This window comes from Ovis canadensis, chromosome 25 (assembly GCF_042477335.2).
Source record: "Ovis canadensis isolate MfBH-ARS-UI-01 breed Bighorn chromosome 25, ARS-UI_OviCan_v2, whole genome shotgun sequence".
In the NCBI taxonomy this organism is placed as follows: domain Eukaryota; kingdom Metazoa; phylum Chordata; class Mammalia; order Artiodactyla; family Bovidae; genus Ovis; species Ovis canadensis.
Window position 1 is genome coordinate 23741266 of NC_091269.1, and position 15412 is coordinate 23756677.

Consider the following 15412-nt stretch of genomic DNA (forward strand, 5'->3'; position numbering starts at 1 on the left):
GCTAGCTTATAAAGTTCAAATTTGGTAGGAAAGAAAATGAAGTCGTAATAGGTCAGAAGTAGGGGAGCAGTGAACAGAAGGCCTCATAGGTTATTTTATTTAGCGACCATCCGTAAATACATGTATATTTATAAATATATATGTTTTAATATATATCAGTAAATATATATATATGTATAAATACAGGAGCCCGTGACTATAACAACTAAGGCAGTACTGAGAAACATGCAGCCTTCCTTGTTGAGAGCCAAGAGGCGGGCCTAAGGAGTAGACGGTTGTTGCTGTTCAGATGCTAAGGATGGAGACTCCTTAAAAAGGTTCAGGCGTTTAAAATGAAAATGTTCAACATTAATACTTAAAAACATAATTGGAAGCTCCAAATGACATGCCAAATAGAAAGCAGTCTTTCCAATACACACATTTAATAGAGCGAATCTGGCCGACTCTAATTATTTGAAGATAATGGTCTTGCATGGCCTCTACACATATTAAAAGAGTGAGCATTCTCATCCTTCCCTGGAGGTTCCAAGTTCAGAAACTAACATAGGTGACCGAGGGACAAAACATGCTAGGACTGGAGAAAGCAATTTACTAAATAGTGACCTGCTGGCCTGGAAGTTAATTCAGTTTCAAAATGGAGCAAATTAGTCCCTTCTCAATGCCAGGATGGAACCCACAGCTTCCTTTTAGAGTGAAAGAATCATTAACATTTCAGAATTAGTCAAGATCCAGGGCTGGCATTTAGGAACCTGATAGTTTTGTCCTGATGGCATATATATCTGGTTTCTTAAATGATCTCATTATATTCTGACTAGTATGATGTTGGGCTACAAATAGCAAATTGATACCTTTACAATGGGCTTCCCAGGTGGCTCAGTGTAAAGAATCTGCCTGCCAAGCAGGAGATCAGGGTTTGATCTCTGAGTTGGGAAGATCCCCTGGAGAAGGAAATGACAAGCCACTCTAGTATTCTTGCCTGGGAAATCCCACAGACAGAGGAGCCTGGAGGGCTACAGACCATGGGTCATAAAAGAGTCGGGCATGATTGAGTCACTAAACCACCACCATCACCACCTTTACAGCGGATCCAGGATGGGAAGGTGTCTTCGGGTGATGAGGAGGGTGCTGAAGCTTCTGTAGGCCATCACACCAGCTGTGGTCAGACCCACTGAAGGGTCTGTACCTGAGCAGAGGCACGTGGGTATCACTGATGGGAACAGTTTTTGGAACAAAGCATGAGGACTGATTGTGCCCGAAAATCAGATCCATCCATCATGAACACTGTTGTTTAGCTGCCAAGCCATGTCCAGCTCTTTGCGACCCCATGGACTGTAGCCCACCAGGCCCCTCTGTCCATGGGATTTTCCAGGCAAGAGTACTGGAGTGGGTTGCCATTTCCTTCTCCAGGGATCTTCCCCAGCCGGGGATCAAACCCGCATCTCCTACATTGGCAGGCGGATTCTTGACCTTTGAGCCACCAGGGAAGCCCGTCACGAACATACCGGGATGCCATGCCCACTGTGCTCCATCTGAGAAGGATGCCAGCGTCGCCTTTGAACTCAGAGGAGCTATCAAGCGCCAGGTACCACATGCCTGTGTGTGAGCCCTCAACACACATAAAGGTCAGGTCATTGAAACTTATGGCTTCCGGAGCGTGTAATTCAGCTATGGAACTGCAAGGGGTAATTAGTATTAATAAATTCACTGAACAAGGCAGAAGAAGCCACAAGAAATGCTACAGATCTCTGTGAGACCAAATTTAGGATAAAACTGGAAACCGCTACTTCAAGTTTTAAATTCTTAGTCTAACTCCTCAGCTGCAAATTTATATCCATCTCATCTTTCTCATTTAACAAACAGGTTCTAAATTCTAGACAGGATCCCCAAGACATGCACCAGAAATAAATAAAAATCCCCTCACTCTTGCATCTCACTGTCTTTGTTTTAAAGGACTCTGTTTAGAAAAAGTAAAATGACTGCTGCTGGAGAAAATGAATGTTCTTATAAAGGGGTGGTATACAAGCTCACACTTTTGCAATCATTTTTCCTGAGCTTGTTCTGCCAAATAAGCATGAAACACCTTACAAATATCAATGCAGGTCTAAGAATAAGAATATGGAGAATGCATTTTGAGGACAGCTTTGGGTATGATTAATTTTTTTGAAAAACAAATAAGTCAGAAGGACAGTGTTTAAAAAAATATATAGAACATATTATCACTTTACAAATGTGTGTATTAGTTGCTCAGTAGTCTGACTTTTGGGGCCCCATGGACTGAAGCCCACCAGGCTCCTCTGTCCATGGGATTCTCCAGGCAAGAATACTGGAGTGGGTAGTCATTCCCTTCTCCAGGGGATCTTCCTGACCCAGGGATTAAATCCAGGTCTTCCTCACTGCAGGCAGATTCTTTACCATCTGAGCTACCAGAGGATAACAAATATCCCAAGTAAATTTCTATATCTGTCCTCAAAGTTGAGATCCCAGGGGTTCCTTAAGAATTGTCTTGAGGAGCCTCATGTAACCTCCAGGAAAGAAAGCTCTGTGTGGCCATCAAAACAAGCTCACAGCACCCACACTGGATGCCAGCCAAGACTGCGCTTCACACACATCAGTGGGTGAGAATCCCAGGGAAGCGTGTGAAGATGGAGATTTCAGGATTCCCCCTTTACATGTGGTTTTCAAGGTATGTGCTGACCTCAGGAATCTGCTTATTTAATAAGCTCCTCTAAGGATTCTGATACAGGAAGTTCCTGGATCACAACTCAGGAAACACAAACTAAAAATGTATAAATTTAGTGGGAAGAGAATTCTTTGAGGGAGGGCAAATTTGAGGCCTGAGTTAAGAATATTTTATTTACTCGCTCTGTCTTCAAGAATATTCTTGATTTTTCTCTCTCCCTCTCTCCAAATACATACACACACACACACAATTTAGCCGTGTCAAAATGATCTTTAGGAGGAGCATGTCAAATTGTTTTGAAGTAAATTAAAACTAATTATCATTATGGAAACACTTAAAAATAGACAAGGAAACCAAATGAAACTATGAATGATAAAACTAGGATCCTTGGCTAATGGCAACTGTAAAACAAAACCATAAATATTTTTTTTGGTCTTCAAAGATATTTGAATAATTCTGTTTGTGCCCAATTCTGGGTCGTTGGACATTCTTCCAGTATATGATAATCAAACTATGTTTTAACATAATGTTATATAATCAATAATAATATAGAAATCCTATTTATAATGTTTAATAATATCAAATTAATTTGCACTATTTTGCACAAGTAATCCAAATCATTTAAGTGGTGATTTAAAAGACATGATATCTTAATGCAGATGTGGTCATGGGAAATGGAAAAATCAGGAGAAATTAAGTCACTCCTGAATATGCATTAAGAAACAGGAAGACTTCCAAATTAAGAAATGTCTCTTAAGTTAAGGCTAAATGCCTAAAAGGAAGCCACAGTGTCTCCCCAGGTCCCCATTCAAATGTAATCTTAAAGACTTTAAAACCTGTTTATTGCCAAGGTTCAATGAAAAGCTCACATCCATAAAATGTGAATCTGAGCCAGGGGGTGAAAACAGAAGCAGAAAGGATACGAGGGATTGCAAAGAGCTGAGCGAACACGTGAAAGGAGGAACCCCAAGCCATCTGCCAAGGAGCCACATAGGTCATGACGAACTGCAGCTTGTGAAGCAGGTCCCCGAGCTGAAAGCGAAAGACAGAGATGCATCAGTGGGGACAACCACGTGGCAGCCGTGTCACAGCTGGTGAGACAGCCTGTGTTAAAGCTGCAAAGCCACAGTGTGACTGTCATCAGTCCTCTCACTGTTACCTTCTGGGAAATGGAATATTTTGAGAAATGAAAATATTTCCTCACATATCAGTAAACAAAGGATGTCACAGTCATCAGCATCCACTGGTGAGCTCTGAGGAAACTCCAGAAAGGAAAGAATGCCTGTCATCTAGCAGGCATTAGACTGTAGCCACTCCCTATGGTGAGTCCTGAGGAATATCAGGATGTGAAAACTGGAATACTGGCCCCAGATAGCTGAGGTGCACACCAAAGGAATGATTTCTTATTTTATTTTATTTTTATTATTTTTTCTTTATTTTACTTAACAATACTGTATCGATTTTGGATACATTGACATGAATCCACCACGGGTGTACATGAGTTCCCAACCCTGAACCCCCCTCCCACCTCCCTCCCTATATCATCTCTCTGGGTCATCCCAGTGCACCAGCCCCAAGCATCCTGTATCCTGTATTGAACCTAGACTGGCAATTCGTTTCTTACATGATAGCATACATGTTTCAATGCCATTCTCCCAAATCACCCCACCCTCTCCCTCAGAGTCCAAAAGTCTGTTCTATACATCTGTGTCTCTTTTGCTATCTCGCATACAGGGTTATTGTTACCATCTTTCTAAATTCCATATATATGTGTTAGTATACTGTATTGGTGTTTTTCTTTCTGGCTTACTTCACTCTGTATAATCCGCTCCAGTTTCATCCACCTCATTAGAACTGATTCAAATGTATTCTTTTTAATGGCTGAGTAATACTCCATTGTGTATATGTACCGCAGCTTTCTTATCCATTCGCCTGCTGATGGCCATCTAGGTTGCTTCCATGTCCTGGCAAGCCCAGACTCATGCATCTTCCCACACACAGAAAAGCACTAAATTCCTTAACCTGACCTATCTGGTTTCTTTAATTAACAACCATCTTTTGATGTTTCTACTACCTGCCCTTTGTTGCAAAACTCCCATATATCCTAGCTTCTTGCCTCACCTCCTGAGAGTCATTTCACAGAGCTATCTGAAATGCTGTCTCCTGGGCTGCAGTTCTCATTTTGCCCCAAATAAAACTTAACTTGCAACTCTCAAGTTGTGCAAATTTTTCTCAACACTTCCTCTGTCTCATATGCAAGACAGCTGTTCAAGGGGACTTTCAAACAGCAACAAGATGATCAGAGGAAACTTTGCATGGTTAATTTCACCAAGTTAATGATATGGTCTATCTGTGTTTCTTAAAAGAATACTCACAGCTTGGTGTTTCCTCCTCCATACTTGGGTCTTTCAGGGAAAGATTTATGCAAAACCCCATCATGATGGACATTGCTCAAGTTTTTTGTGTATGGACTTCAGCCTACTCTTCAGTCACTCCTACTGGAGAAAACTGCTCGATAGGATTGAATTACAAGTTACAAAGTGCTTCAGAAAGCCAAGATAGGATAAGGGAGCTGCTGCATTTAGGTGCTAGACAAGCCAGCACAGGAGAAAGCTGAGTTCTGGGGAGAAGTAGGGGTTGGAGAGAAGAGACCTTATGTGGCCTAAGCATGAACACGGGAGAAAAGTGCCCAGTGGTTTGGGCTGGAGATCCAGAATATAAATGTGCTGGAAAGGATGAAGAGGGCCGGATTCACGGACTGCAGACTCCTGCTTTGTAGACAGTAGTGACTGATGGACCCCAGATGTGAAATTCTGTGGCTGTCACTTTTAGATGCAGTCAATAAGTACCAATACGCTTCCTAAACTCCACATACACTCTTCACCCATAATGCAGACCTCTTTTTTTTTTTTTAATTGAACTATAGTTGATTTACGACATTGTGTTAGTTTCAGATATACAGCAAAGTTGATTTCGGTTATACATATGCCTGTCTATTCTTTTTTTCAGATTCTTTTCCCTTACAGGTTTGAGAAATGGAATATTTTCTGCTGTATCAGTAAAGAAAGGACATCACAGTCACCAGTGATTGCAGCCCTCCCATGCAAACTAACGAGCCCTGAGGAGACTCAGGGAGGAAAGAGTGCCTGTCACTAGCAGCCATCAGACTGCAGCTAGTCCCCACTGTGAGCCCTGAGGAAATGCAGGATGGGAAAACCGGATACTGGGGCCAGACAGCTGAGGTGCATATCAAAGGAATGATTTCAGGGAAGCCGACACTTGCATCTGTCCATACACAGAAAAGCATCAAATTCCTTAACTTGAGATATCTGGTTTTCTTTAATGAACAATAATCTTTTGATGTTCCCAACTACCTGCCCTTTGTTGCAAAACTTCTGTATAACCTGGCTCTTCCCCTTGCCTCCTCAGAGCAGTTCTCTCAGGGTTTCTTGAGATGCCGCCTCCCAGGATTAAAGTCCTAAAAATTCCCGCCAAATAAAACATAAGTCAACTTTTAGGTTGTGAATAATTTTTTGTCAACAGATTATTACCAAATATTAATTACAAAACACTTGGTCCTTGTTGGTTGGCTACTTTATATATAGTAGTATATATATGTTAATCCCAAGCTCCTAACTTACCCCTTTAGTCACCGTAAGTCTGTTTTCTATGCCTATGGATCTATTTTTGTTTTGCAAATAAGTCCATTTGTACCATTGGTTTAGTTTCTTCATATAAGCAATATCATATGATATTTGTCTTTCTCTGTTTGACTTACTATGATCATCTCTAAGTCCATCCATACTGCTGCAAATGGCATTATTTTATTCTTTTTATGGCTAATATTCCATAAAATGGAAAATTCAAATGGCAGGATGTGTTTGTTCCTAGACTGGTTAGCATATGAGATCGTAAAATACATTCACCCGACTCATGATGTGAAAAGAGAAGGAAAAATAGAACTCTTAAAGAGGCTCAGTAAGTGTGACATAGAACATCAGAAGATCACAATGAAAAGAAAGCAAAGGCTGGAAAATGGGCCACTGAGGAAAGACAGGTTCAAGGAACCAAGAGAATTTAGCCCATCGGTGAAAGGTCAGATCTGTGACTTTGTGTCACGTGAGTGTATGCCCCTCGGTTCCTTGGACTGGCTGCCGAAGATGAACCAGGGACAGATGTTCTCTCAGAGGCACAGCAAATCAGGAGCTCTTGAGAAGTGACCGCATCTGGTAGTGCAAGAGCCCCATGGTCTAAATTGTCCCCTGGGGACCCTGGCCACACACCCAGCAGTGAAGGGTCAGAGGCAGAGAGAAGGCAACGGGGAGAGCAAGGAGAGAAGGGAAAGCAGCAGAGACAGTGGGGAGGACTGAGGCGGAGGCAAGAGAAAGGAAAAGTGGAGGAGAAAGATGATGCAATTGGACCAGAAGAACTGTGAAGGAATATGAATTCTGGGTAAGAAAAACAAACATTCTTTCCCAGTAACTTTCACGTTCTTCCCTCTGGCTCACTGACATCCACCCGAGAGCTGACTTCAATTGGCTTTCAAGTTCTTTCAGAAAGTCCACTTCAGTTTTAATCCAGCGGTTGGTTTAAGCTTCTTGAACCCTGGATCTGGACGGGTCTCCGAGGCTCTGGGGGCCTTTGAGATGCCAAAAATTGAGAGAACAGCAGTTTACTCTCTTATGTCAGCTTGAGGTTGTATCTTTAAAGTTCAAAAAAGTGAGTCCTCTCCCAAACCATGGTTCAAATGTTCACAGTGGCAGTATTTACAATAGCCAAGACATGGAAGCAACTGAAGTGTCCATCAACAGATGAATGGATAAAGATATGGTACATATATATAACTGAATACTAATCAGCCATGAAAATAATGAAATAATACCATTTGCAGCAATACAGATAGACCTAGAGATGATCACACTAAGAAAGCCAAAGACAAATATCATATAATATCACTTATACACAGAATCTAAAAAAAAAATTATACAAATGACCTTACTTACAAAACAGATTCACAGACTTAGAAAACAAACTTAGGGTTACCAAAAGGTAAACATGGTGTGGGGGGATAAATTGAGAGTTTGGGATTGTCATATACACACTGCTGCTGCTGCTGCTGCTGCTAAGTCACTTCAGTCGTGTCCGACTCTGTGCGACCCCATAGACGGCAGCCCACCAGGCTCCCCTGTCCCTGGGATTCTCCAGGCAAGAACACTGGAGTAGGTTGCCATTTCCTTCTCCAATGCATGAAAGTGAAAAGGGAAAGTGAAGTCACTCAGTCATGTCCAACTCTTCACGACCCCATGGACTGCAGCCTACCAGGCTCCTCCGTCCATGGGATTTTCCAGGCAAGAGTACTGGAGTGGGGTGCCATTGTCTTCTCCCACATACACACTACCGTATTTAAAATAAATAACCAACCAGGAGCTACTGTGTAGCACATGGAACTCTGCTCAATATTCTGTAATAACCTAAATGGGAAAAGAATATGAAAATGAATGAACATATGTATATGTACAACTGAATCAATTTGCTGTATACCTGAAACTAACACAATATTGTTAATCAACTATACTCCAATATAAAATAAATTTTTTTAAATTAGTCCTCTCCCCACCTTACTTCCCACCAGTTAAAGATGATGTGGACAGACAGGTCAAACATAGACTCAAACTCTTGACTCACTTCTCTTAAAAGATATGATTCTCTTTGAAGGTCATTATCATATCCACGCATCCCCACCATTAATTCAACCAGAGGAAGAGTATGCTAATTACAAAATAGGAGACATTCAAACCAATGACTCTAGAGTACATCAAAAGCAAAAAGCCTGAGAAGCAGGGATGAACTCTCTTGTATTAACTTGCTCCTTTATGCCCTCCCAACTCTATCGAGCAAAATGCCTCTGGATTTGAAACATTCTCGTCACAACACTGTTAAGAATTCTTCGTCTGGTTATTAAGATTTAGTCCTGTGACTCAACGCCTAGGTGAGAACTGCAAGCGTGAGCACGATTAACTTATGTGATGTATGAACCCCCAAATGCCCTGAACATGAGTCATGGGTTTTAAAAAGTTATTCCTGTTGGGTTTTCAGTGTATGACTATATCCTGGGAGGCTTTTAAGCCACCTCCTGGAAAAGCTGATAAGTAGGTCAGGCATTGCAACTACAATCAGACAGGCAGCCCCAGGGAAAGCCTCATCTGCAAGTTGAAAGCATTAACAAGTTAAACTTTGCTGCATTATGATTAAATGAATCTATCACAATTATTTTTTGCATAGCACAGCAACGTGTATTTATACACAAGCAAAACCAGTAATCAGGCACATGCACTCCTGCTGTAATTGCAGCCAAGACCCCAGGTATCTTTGTTCTTTTCCTATGTCTCTGCTTTGTTCTTTTACTCTTTTTTCATGACCACTGTGAAGAATAAAATACAAGCTTTGTAAAAGATTTTCAGTATGCTGCTCATCAAACAGACTCTGCTATTCTTAATCATTGAAGCCAGGTCTCCAGAATGACAGTTCTTTATATACCAGTGATTGATTCCTCCACAACTCAGTAAATATTTTTATTATTAAGCTTTTTCTTTCGCATTGGAGTATAGCCAATTCACAGTGTTATGATAGTTTCAGGTGGACTGAAAGGGACTCAGTCATATTTACACATGGATCCATTCTCCCACAAACTTCCCTCCCATTCAGGCTGCTACATAACATTGACCAGAGTTCCCTGAGCTATACAGTAAAAATTCAGTAATTTAATAATCTAATAACCCTCCCACCAGAAAAAGGACATGCTGGCACTTTGTCAGATGTCAACACAACAGTGTTTAAGAGCATGGGCCTGAGGGCACACTGCCTGGGTTTCAATCCCAGCTGGCACCTATCATGGGGATGATACTGGGACCTCCCCACATGGTCATTTGAGGATGAAATGACTTCATCTTTGTCAAGGACTTGGGATGTGGCCTGGCAACAATATGTGCAATATAGGACAAGGGATATCTTATTTGAGGATATATTTTCTCTTCATCAGGAAATTCTAGGGCTCCCCTGTAAACAAATGAAACTTACGAAGTCCAGGTCCTCTTATTTTTCAGAGGAAGAAATCAGACTCAGGGAAGCTGAGTGGGCTGCTTAGGGAAGACAGTGAGTTCAACGGACCATGTGAATCCAGATGTTGAAATTCCTAGTTCTCCACCTGGTGATGGATTTCTACCTCCCAAAACTACCACATCTTCTTGAGGACTCGAGCCATCCTTGAGGGACAACAGCAGGAAGCAGCAGAGGAGAGGTGTCTTCTACCTGTGCCTTCCTGCTGATAGCAGTGGGCAGGGTCACAAGTCTGAATGGGACAAACGGGGCCACAGCCACTACTGGGGACCTCTTTTCCACACACACCAGGCTCTGATCTGTCCTGGAACACCCTTTTCAGTACAAATGCCAAACAAACAATAGATGAGTCCACCCAACAAGTCCAGTGACAATCAAATGGTCTCAACAAGGCAGGCTATTGGGTTTCCTATGCTTCTTAAAGGCACAGCTCCAAGAAGGTTGATATGACCTACATATTTTTTCCCCCTAAAAGTGTAAAGAGGTATGCTCTAGGTTAAAAGACTCAACTTCATATTTTCCCTTTATACTTCTTTCTTCTCTTCTAAGGTTAAGTCAGATTTTTTTTTAAAAAAGAAAAATTTATGGGTATCCAAAAAGCAATGTCTAAGCACACAAGGAAGTAAATTAATGAACACTCGAGGGGCGGCGGCCAAGAGGAGCTACCCCACATCCGAAGTCAGGGGCAGCAGCCCAGAGTGCCAGGCTGCGATGGCACAGGAACGGCCGAGAAGAGCTCCCCCACGTCAGAGGTCAGGGGCGGTGGCCAAGAGTGCCACGCTGTGACCACACAGGAGCAGCCGAGAGGAGCTACCCCCACCCGAGGCCAGGGGCGGTGGCCAGGAGGAGCAATCCCACTTCCAAGGAGTGGTGGCTGCGCGGGCGCAGGAGGGCCTAGAGGCAATGCCAAAGAATGCTCAAACTACTGCACAATTGTCCTCATCTCACACGCTAGTAAAGTAATGCTCAAAATTCTCCAAGCCAGGTTTCAGCAGTATGTGAACTGTGAACTTCCAGATGTTCAAACTGGTTTTAGAAAAGGCAGAGGAACCAGAGATCAAATTGCCAACATCCGCTGGATCATGGAAAAAGCTAGAGAGTTCCAGAAAAACATCTATTTCTGCTTTATTGACTATGCTGCCAAAGCCTTTGACTGTGTGGATCACAATAAACTGTGGAAAATTCTGAAAGAGATGGGAATACCAGAACACCTGACCTGCCTCTTGAGAAACTTATACGCAGGTCAGGAAGCAACAGTTAGAACTGGACATGGAACAACAGACTGGATCCAAATAGGAAAAGGAGTATGTCAAGGCTGTATATTGTCACCCTGCTTATTTAACTTGTATGCAGAGTACATCATGAGAAACACTGGGCTGGAAGAAGCACAAGCTGGAACCAAGATTGCTGGGAGAAATATCAATAACCTCAGATATGCAGATGACAGCACCCTTATGGCAGAAAGTGAAGAGGAACTAAAAAGCTTCTTGATGAAAGTGAAAAGAAGAGAGTGAAAAAATTGGCTTAAAGCTCAACATTCAGAAAACGAAGATCATGGCATCTGGTCCCATCACTTCATGGGAAATAGATGGGGAAACAGTGGAAACAGTGTCAGACTTCTATTTTGGGGGGCTCCAAAATCACTGCAGATGATGACTGCAGCCATGAAATTAAAAGACGCTTACTCCTTGGAAGAAAAGTTATGACCAACCTAGATAGTATATTCAAAAGCAGAGACATTACTTTGATGACTAAGGTCCATCTAGTCAAGGATATGGTTTTTCCTGTGGTCATGTATGGATGTGAGAGTTGGACTGTGAAGAAGGCTGAGCACCAAAGAATTGATGCTTTTGAACTGTGGTGTTGGAGAAGACTCTTGAGAGTCCCTTGGACTGCAAGCAGATACAACCAGTCCATTCTGAAGGAGATCAGCCCTGGGATTTCTTTGGAAGGAATGATGCTAAAGCTAAAACTCCAGTACTTTGGCCACCTCATGCGAAGAGTTGACTCATTGGAAAAGACTCTGATGCTGGGAAGGATTGGGGGCAGGAGGAAAAGGGGATGACAGAGGATGAGATGGCTGGATGGCATCACCAACTCGATGGATGTGAGTCTGGGTGAACTCCGGGAGTTGGTGATGAACAGGGAGGCTTGGCGTGCTGTGGTTCATGGGGTCGCAAAGAGCTGGACACAACTGAGCGACTGAACTGAACTGACTCATTAATGAGAAGTATGTATGAAGAAGCACCTTCTGTACCATATAAGACCATTATCTATAAAATAATAACTCATTTAAGATAACAGTCAATGGAAAGAATAACACTAACACCACCACAGGCAGCACAGCACTGCACTTAAGTACTTTAAAAGATTTTTTAATTTTATGTTGGAGTAGAGTTGATTTACTGCCTTCCCAAGTAGCTCAGTGGTAAAGAATCCATCTGTAATGCAAGAGACGCAACACAGGAGATGTGGGTCTGGTACCTGGGTTGGAAAGATCCCCTGGAGGAGGAAATGGCAACCCACTCCCGTATTATTGCCTGAAAAATCCCACAGACAGAGGAACCTGATGGGCTCCAATCATGGGATCACAAAGAGTTGGACACAACTGAGCGATTAAGCACACACACAGGGTTGATTTATAGTGCTGTGTTAGTTTCAGGTATAGAGCAAAGTGATTCAGTTATACACACACATATATCTATTTCAAATGAGAAAACTTAAATCCCCCATTTAGGTTGTTACAGAGTATTGAGCAGAGTTCCCTGTACTATCTAGTAGGTCCTCACGGGTTATCTATTTTATATACAGCAACGTGTGAGTTTGGGACTGATATGTACATAGTGAGGTACTTTAAATAGAAGTCTCATTTCCATTAGCTATGAACTTGCATCTCCTTAGACAGTATGAGGCCTCTGTTTTTATGAAGCTTATCTCATTCCTAATGCTCTGCTGCCAAGCTCTTAAATCTCAGGCCTATTAAAGCATAATAAACTTCCCAAATTACCCAAGTATGACTATATGAGAAAACAAAATCATTTGGGTCTTTTCCACTAAAAACACTCAAAAAAGACGAAAAGAAGTCACAGTGGAATAATTCTGGCTGTGTCCCAAAGAAAGACACCATAAATACTCTCACTTCAAATAACCCTTTTTGGAAACATCTTTTCAGTTTGGCATAGACATGCTGTTGTATCTCTGCTCTAGGCAGAAAATGCAATCTACATAAATTCACAAACTATCTTAAGAGAAGTGTCACCCAATAAATATGACCTTCACCCATTTCCTTGCTAGTACATTCTTAAATAAGGCACAGGCCACCTTTCCTCTGGGGACTTCCTCCCCCTTTCCCAATGAAATAACTCACCATTTACTGAATGTTCTTATACTAGGAGCTGCCCATATGATAAGTCCATTTGATTAAATTCAATCACTACCTGTTATCCCTATTGATCCAGCTTTACTAGTCTCCCATCCCAGATTAGTTCTTTTTTTTTTTAAAATTTTGTTGTCAAATTCATTGTTTTTTTTTTTAACTCAGAAAAATATGCAACTTATGATTATCAGTGTTTGAACTTGAAGAAGCAGGCAAGGCTGAAAGGAATCCCAGAGACTGGCTATCGAATTAAAGGTGAATTGAGTTCAAAATGAGAGAATACTGAGGGAGCAGAGATGAGAGTGCTTGGAAAGGATGTTGACACATGGGAAGACATTTGGAAGTTCCAGGTGGGACACAGTGATGAATTCAGGTGGGAGCCCAGCTGAGGGATTGAAAACCAGGAACAGAAAAATTGGGGCAAGCGATCAGACATGTTGATGCACAGGTAGGGATATGGGGAGGAGAAAAGTGTTCAAGAAGGAATGGAAAAAGTAAAGTAGTGATTTTTCAAATGTGAGATACCACTTTTTAGGTAAGGGGGAGAGCCACGTTTATAGAATAAATGATAAGATCAAATATGATAAATGCAAATAGGATAAATTTGAGGGTATTAGCATTAAAATATAAATAGTCTCAAATACGGCTGGCAATATGAGTTAAAATTTTGTAAGTTTAGTAAACTTTTCAGTCAGTGGTTATAAATGGTTACACAACTGAATTTCAGAAAGTGAGAAATGGATTCTACCACAATATACAATTTGTGTTGGAAGTCTATTATATAACACACTGTTTAGCAAAGTATTTATGGGCTTCAGGGAGCACGGTAATACAGAAAGGTTTCCATCCGCTGTAAAAATATACACATAAATATGTATATATACGTATACACATACCTAAATACATAAATAATCTAAAAAATCATAAGAAAAATGATTGAACTCCAAAAAAGAGAACCTCTAACAGTCAGAAGCAAAGAGGGGATTTTAAATGTCAATGTTATATCTGAACTAACACCAGGGTGACTCCAAGAAGACAAGGGCATGAATATGGGCTACAGGAGCTGAGTACTTGAATTTTAATGACTTGAAGGGCAGCCATACCCACCAAGTGTAAATTAGAGAGCCCCACCTACCAGGACTGGGAGAAAGTAAAAAGTTTGTTTTTCTGCCTGGAATAGAGTAGATAAAAATCAATCACCCACAACACACCAAAGCCTTAGCCATCATGACGTAGGGGAGAGGTGCTGAAATATTAGCTGTTATGGGAGAGCAGGGATGCAAAACTGAGAAACTAACGTTAAAAGCAGCGGAGGATGACAAAACGTTCTCCCGTAAACTGTCTCCAGGGACACTTCCACAACCACAATATGTAAGCCTCCCACAGATAAACACAAACTCCCAATGAAGATCTGTCTACACTGAAAATTACAAACTACAACGGGAAACAGCAGATGCGAAAAAGTCAGTAGATGCAACACACAGGACAACTCGTATCCCAAGAATCTGAAGTAATAAAACTATGAAAGAATCTAAATAAATGAGGAAAGAGCTGACATAAAAAAGAAGCAATAACAAAAGAGTAACCTAATATGCAAAATGAACAAATGGAATTGAAAAGGAAGAGGCACCAATTCTAGAAGTGGTAAATGAAGTCATTAGAATAAAATGCCCAGGAGATGGCTTAAAAGCAGATCAGTGACAACAAAACAGAAAAGTAGAGAATAGAAGCTCTGAGTAAATCACCTGGAACATAGCATAGATGGATGAAAGGAAAAAAAATCCAAAGCTCAGAAACACAGACGACAGACTAAGATACAATATGCATCTAATTTTGGAGTTCCAGAAGGAAAGTACAGAGAGAAAAAGAAGAGAAAGCATTCGAAGGGCAAATGTCTAAGAATTTTCCAGAATTTAGAAAAACATGAGTTCTTCATTGAAGAATTACATCAAGTCCAGGATAATAAATTACATCAAGTCCAGGATAAATAAAAAGAACTCCCATCTTACTGCCTAGAGTAGCAAAATAACTCCTAGCAACATCAACGCCAACAAGAAAAATGTCATAGATTACTTGCAAATAAATCATGAATAGACAGAAGACTTCTCGTTAGCAAAAATACATACCAAAAGACAATAAAGTAATATTTCTAAAATGATAAAAAAATATCTATTAGGTTAGTTTTTCACAGAACTCCAGTATCACTTAAGCGTAAAGTAGGAAAAAAAAAAAAGACCTTT

The 15412-nt window shown here is 41.2% G+C and overlaps 1 protein-coding gene across 1 annotated transcript in view; it reads right to left on the bottom strand.

Moving 5' to 3' along the window:
• PCNX2 (pecanex 2) overlaps window positions 1–15412 on the bottom strand; it is a 311645-nt gene that overhangs the window by 103646 nt on the left and 192587 nt on the right. The window contains exon 22 of the mRNA XM_069572620.1: window positions 3604–3712. Within this exon, the coding sequence (XP_069428721.1) occupies window positions 3604–3712 (109 nt within the window). The remainder of the gene's footprint in view (window positions 1–3603; window positions 3713–15412) is intronic.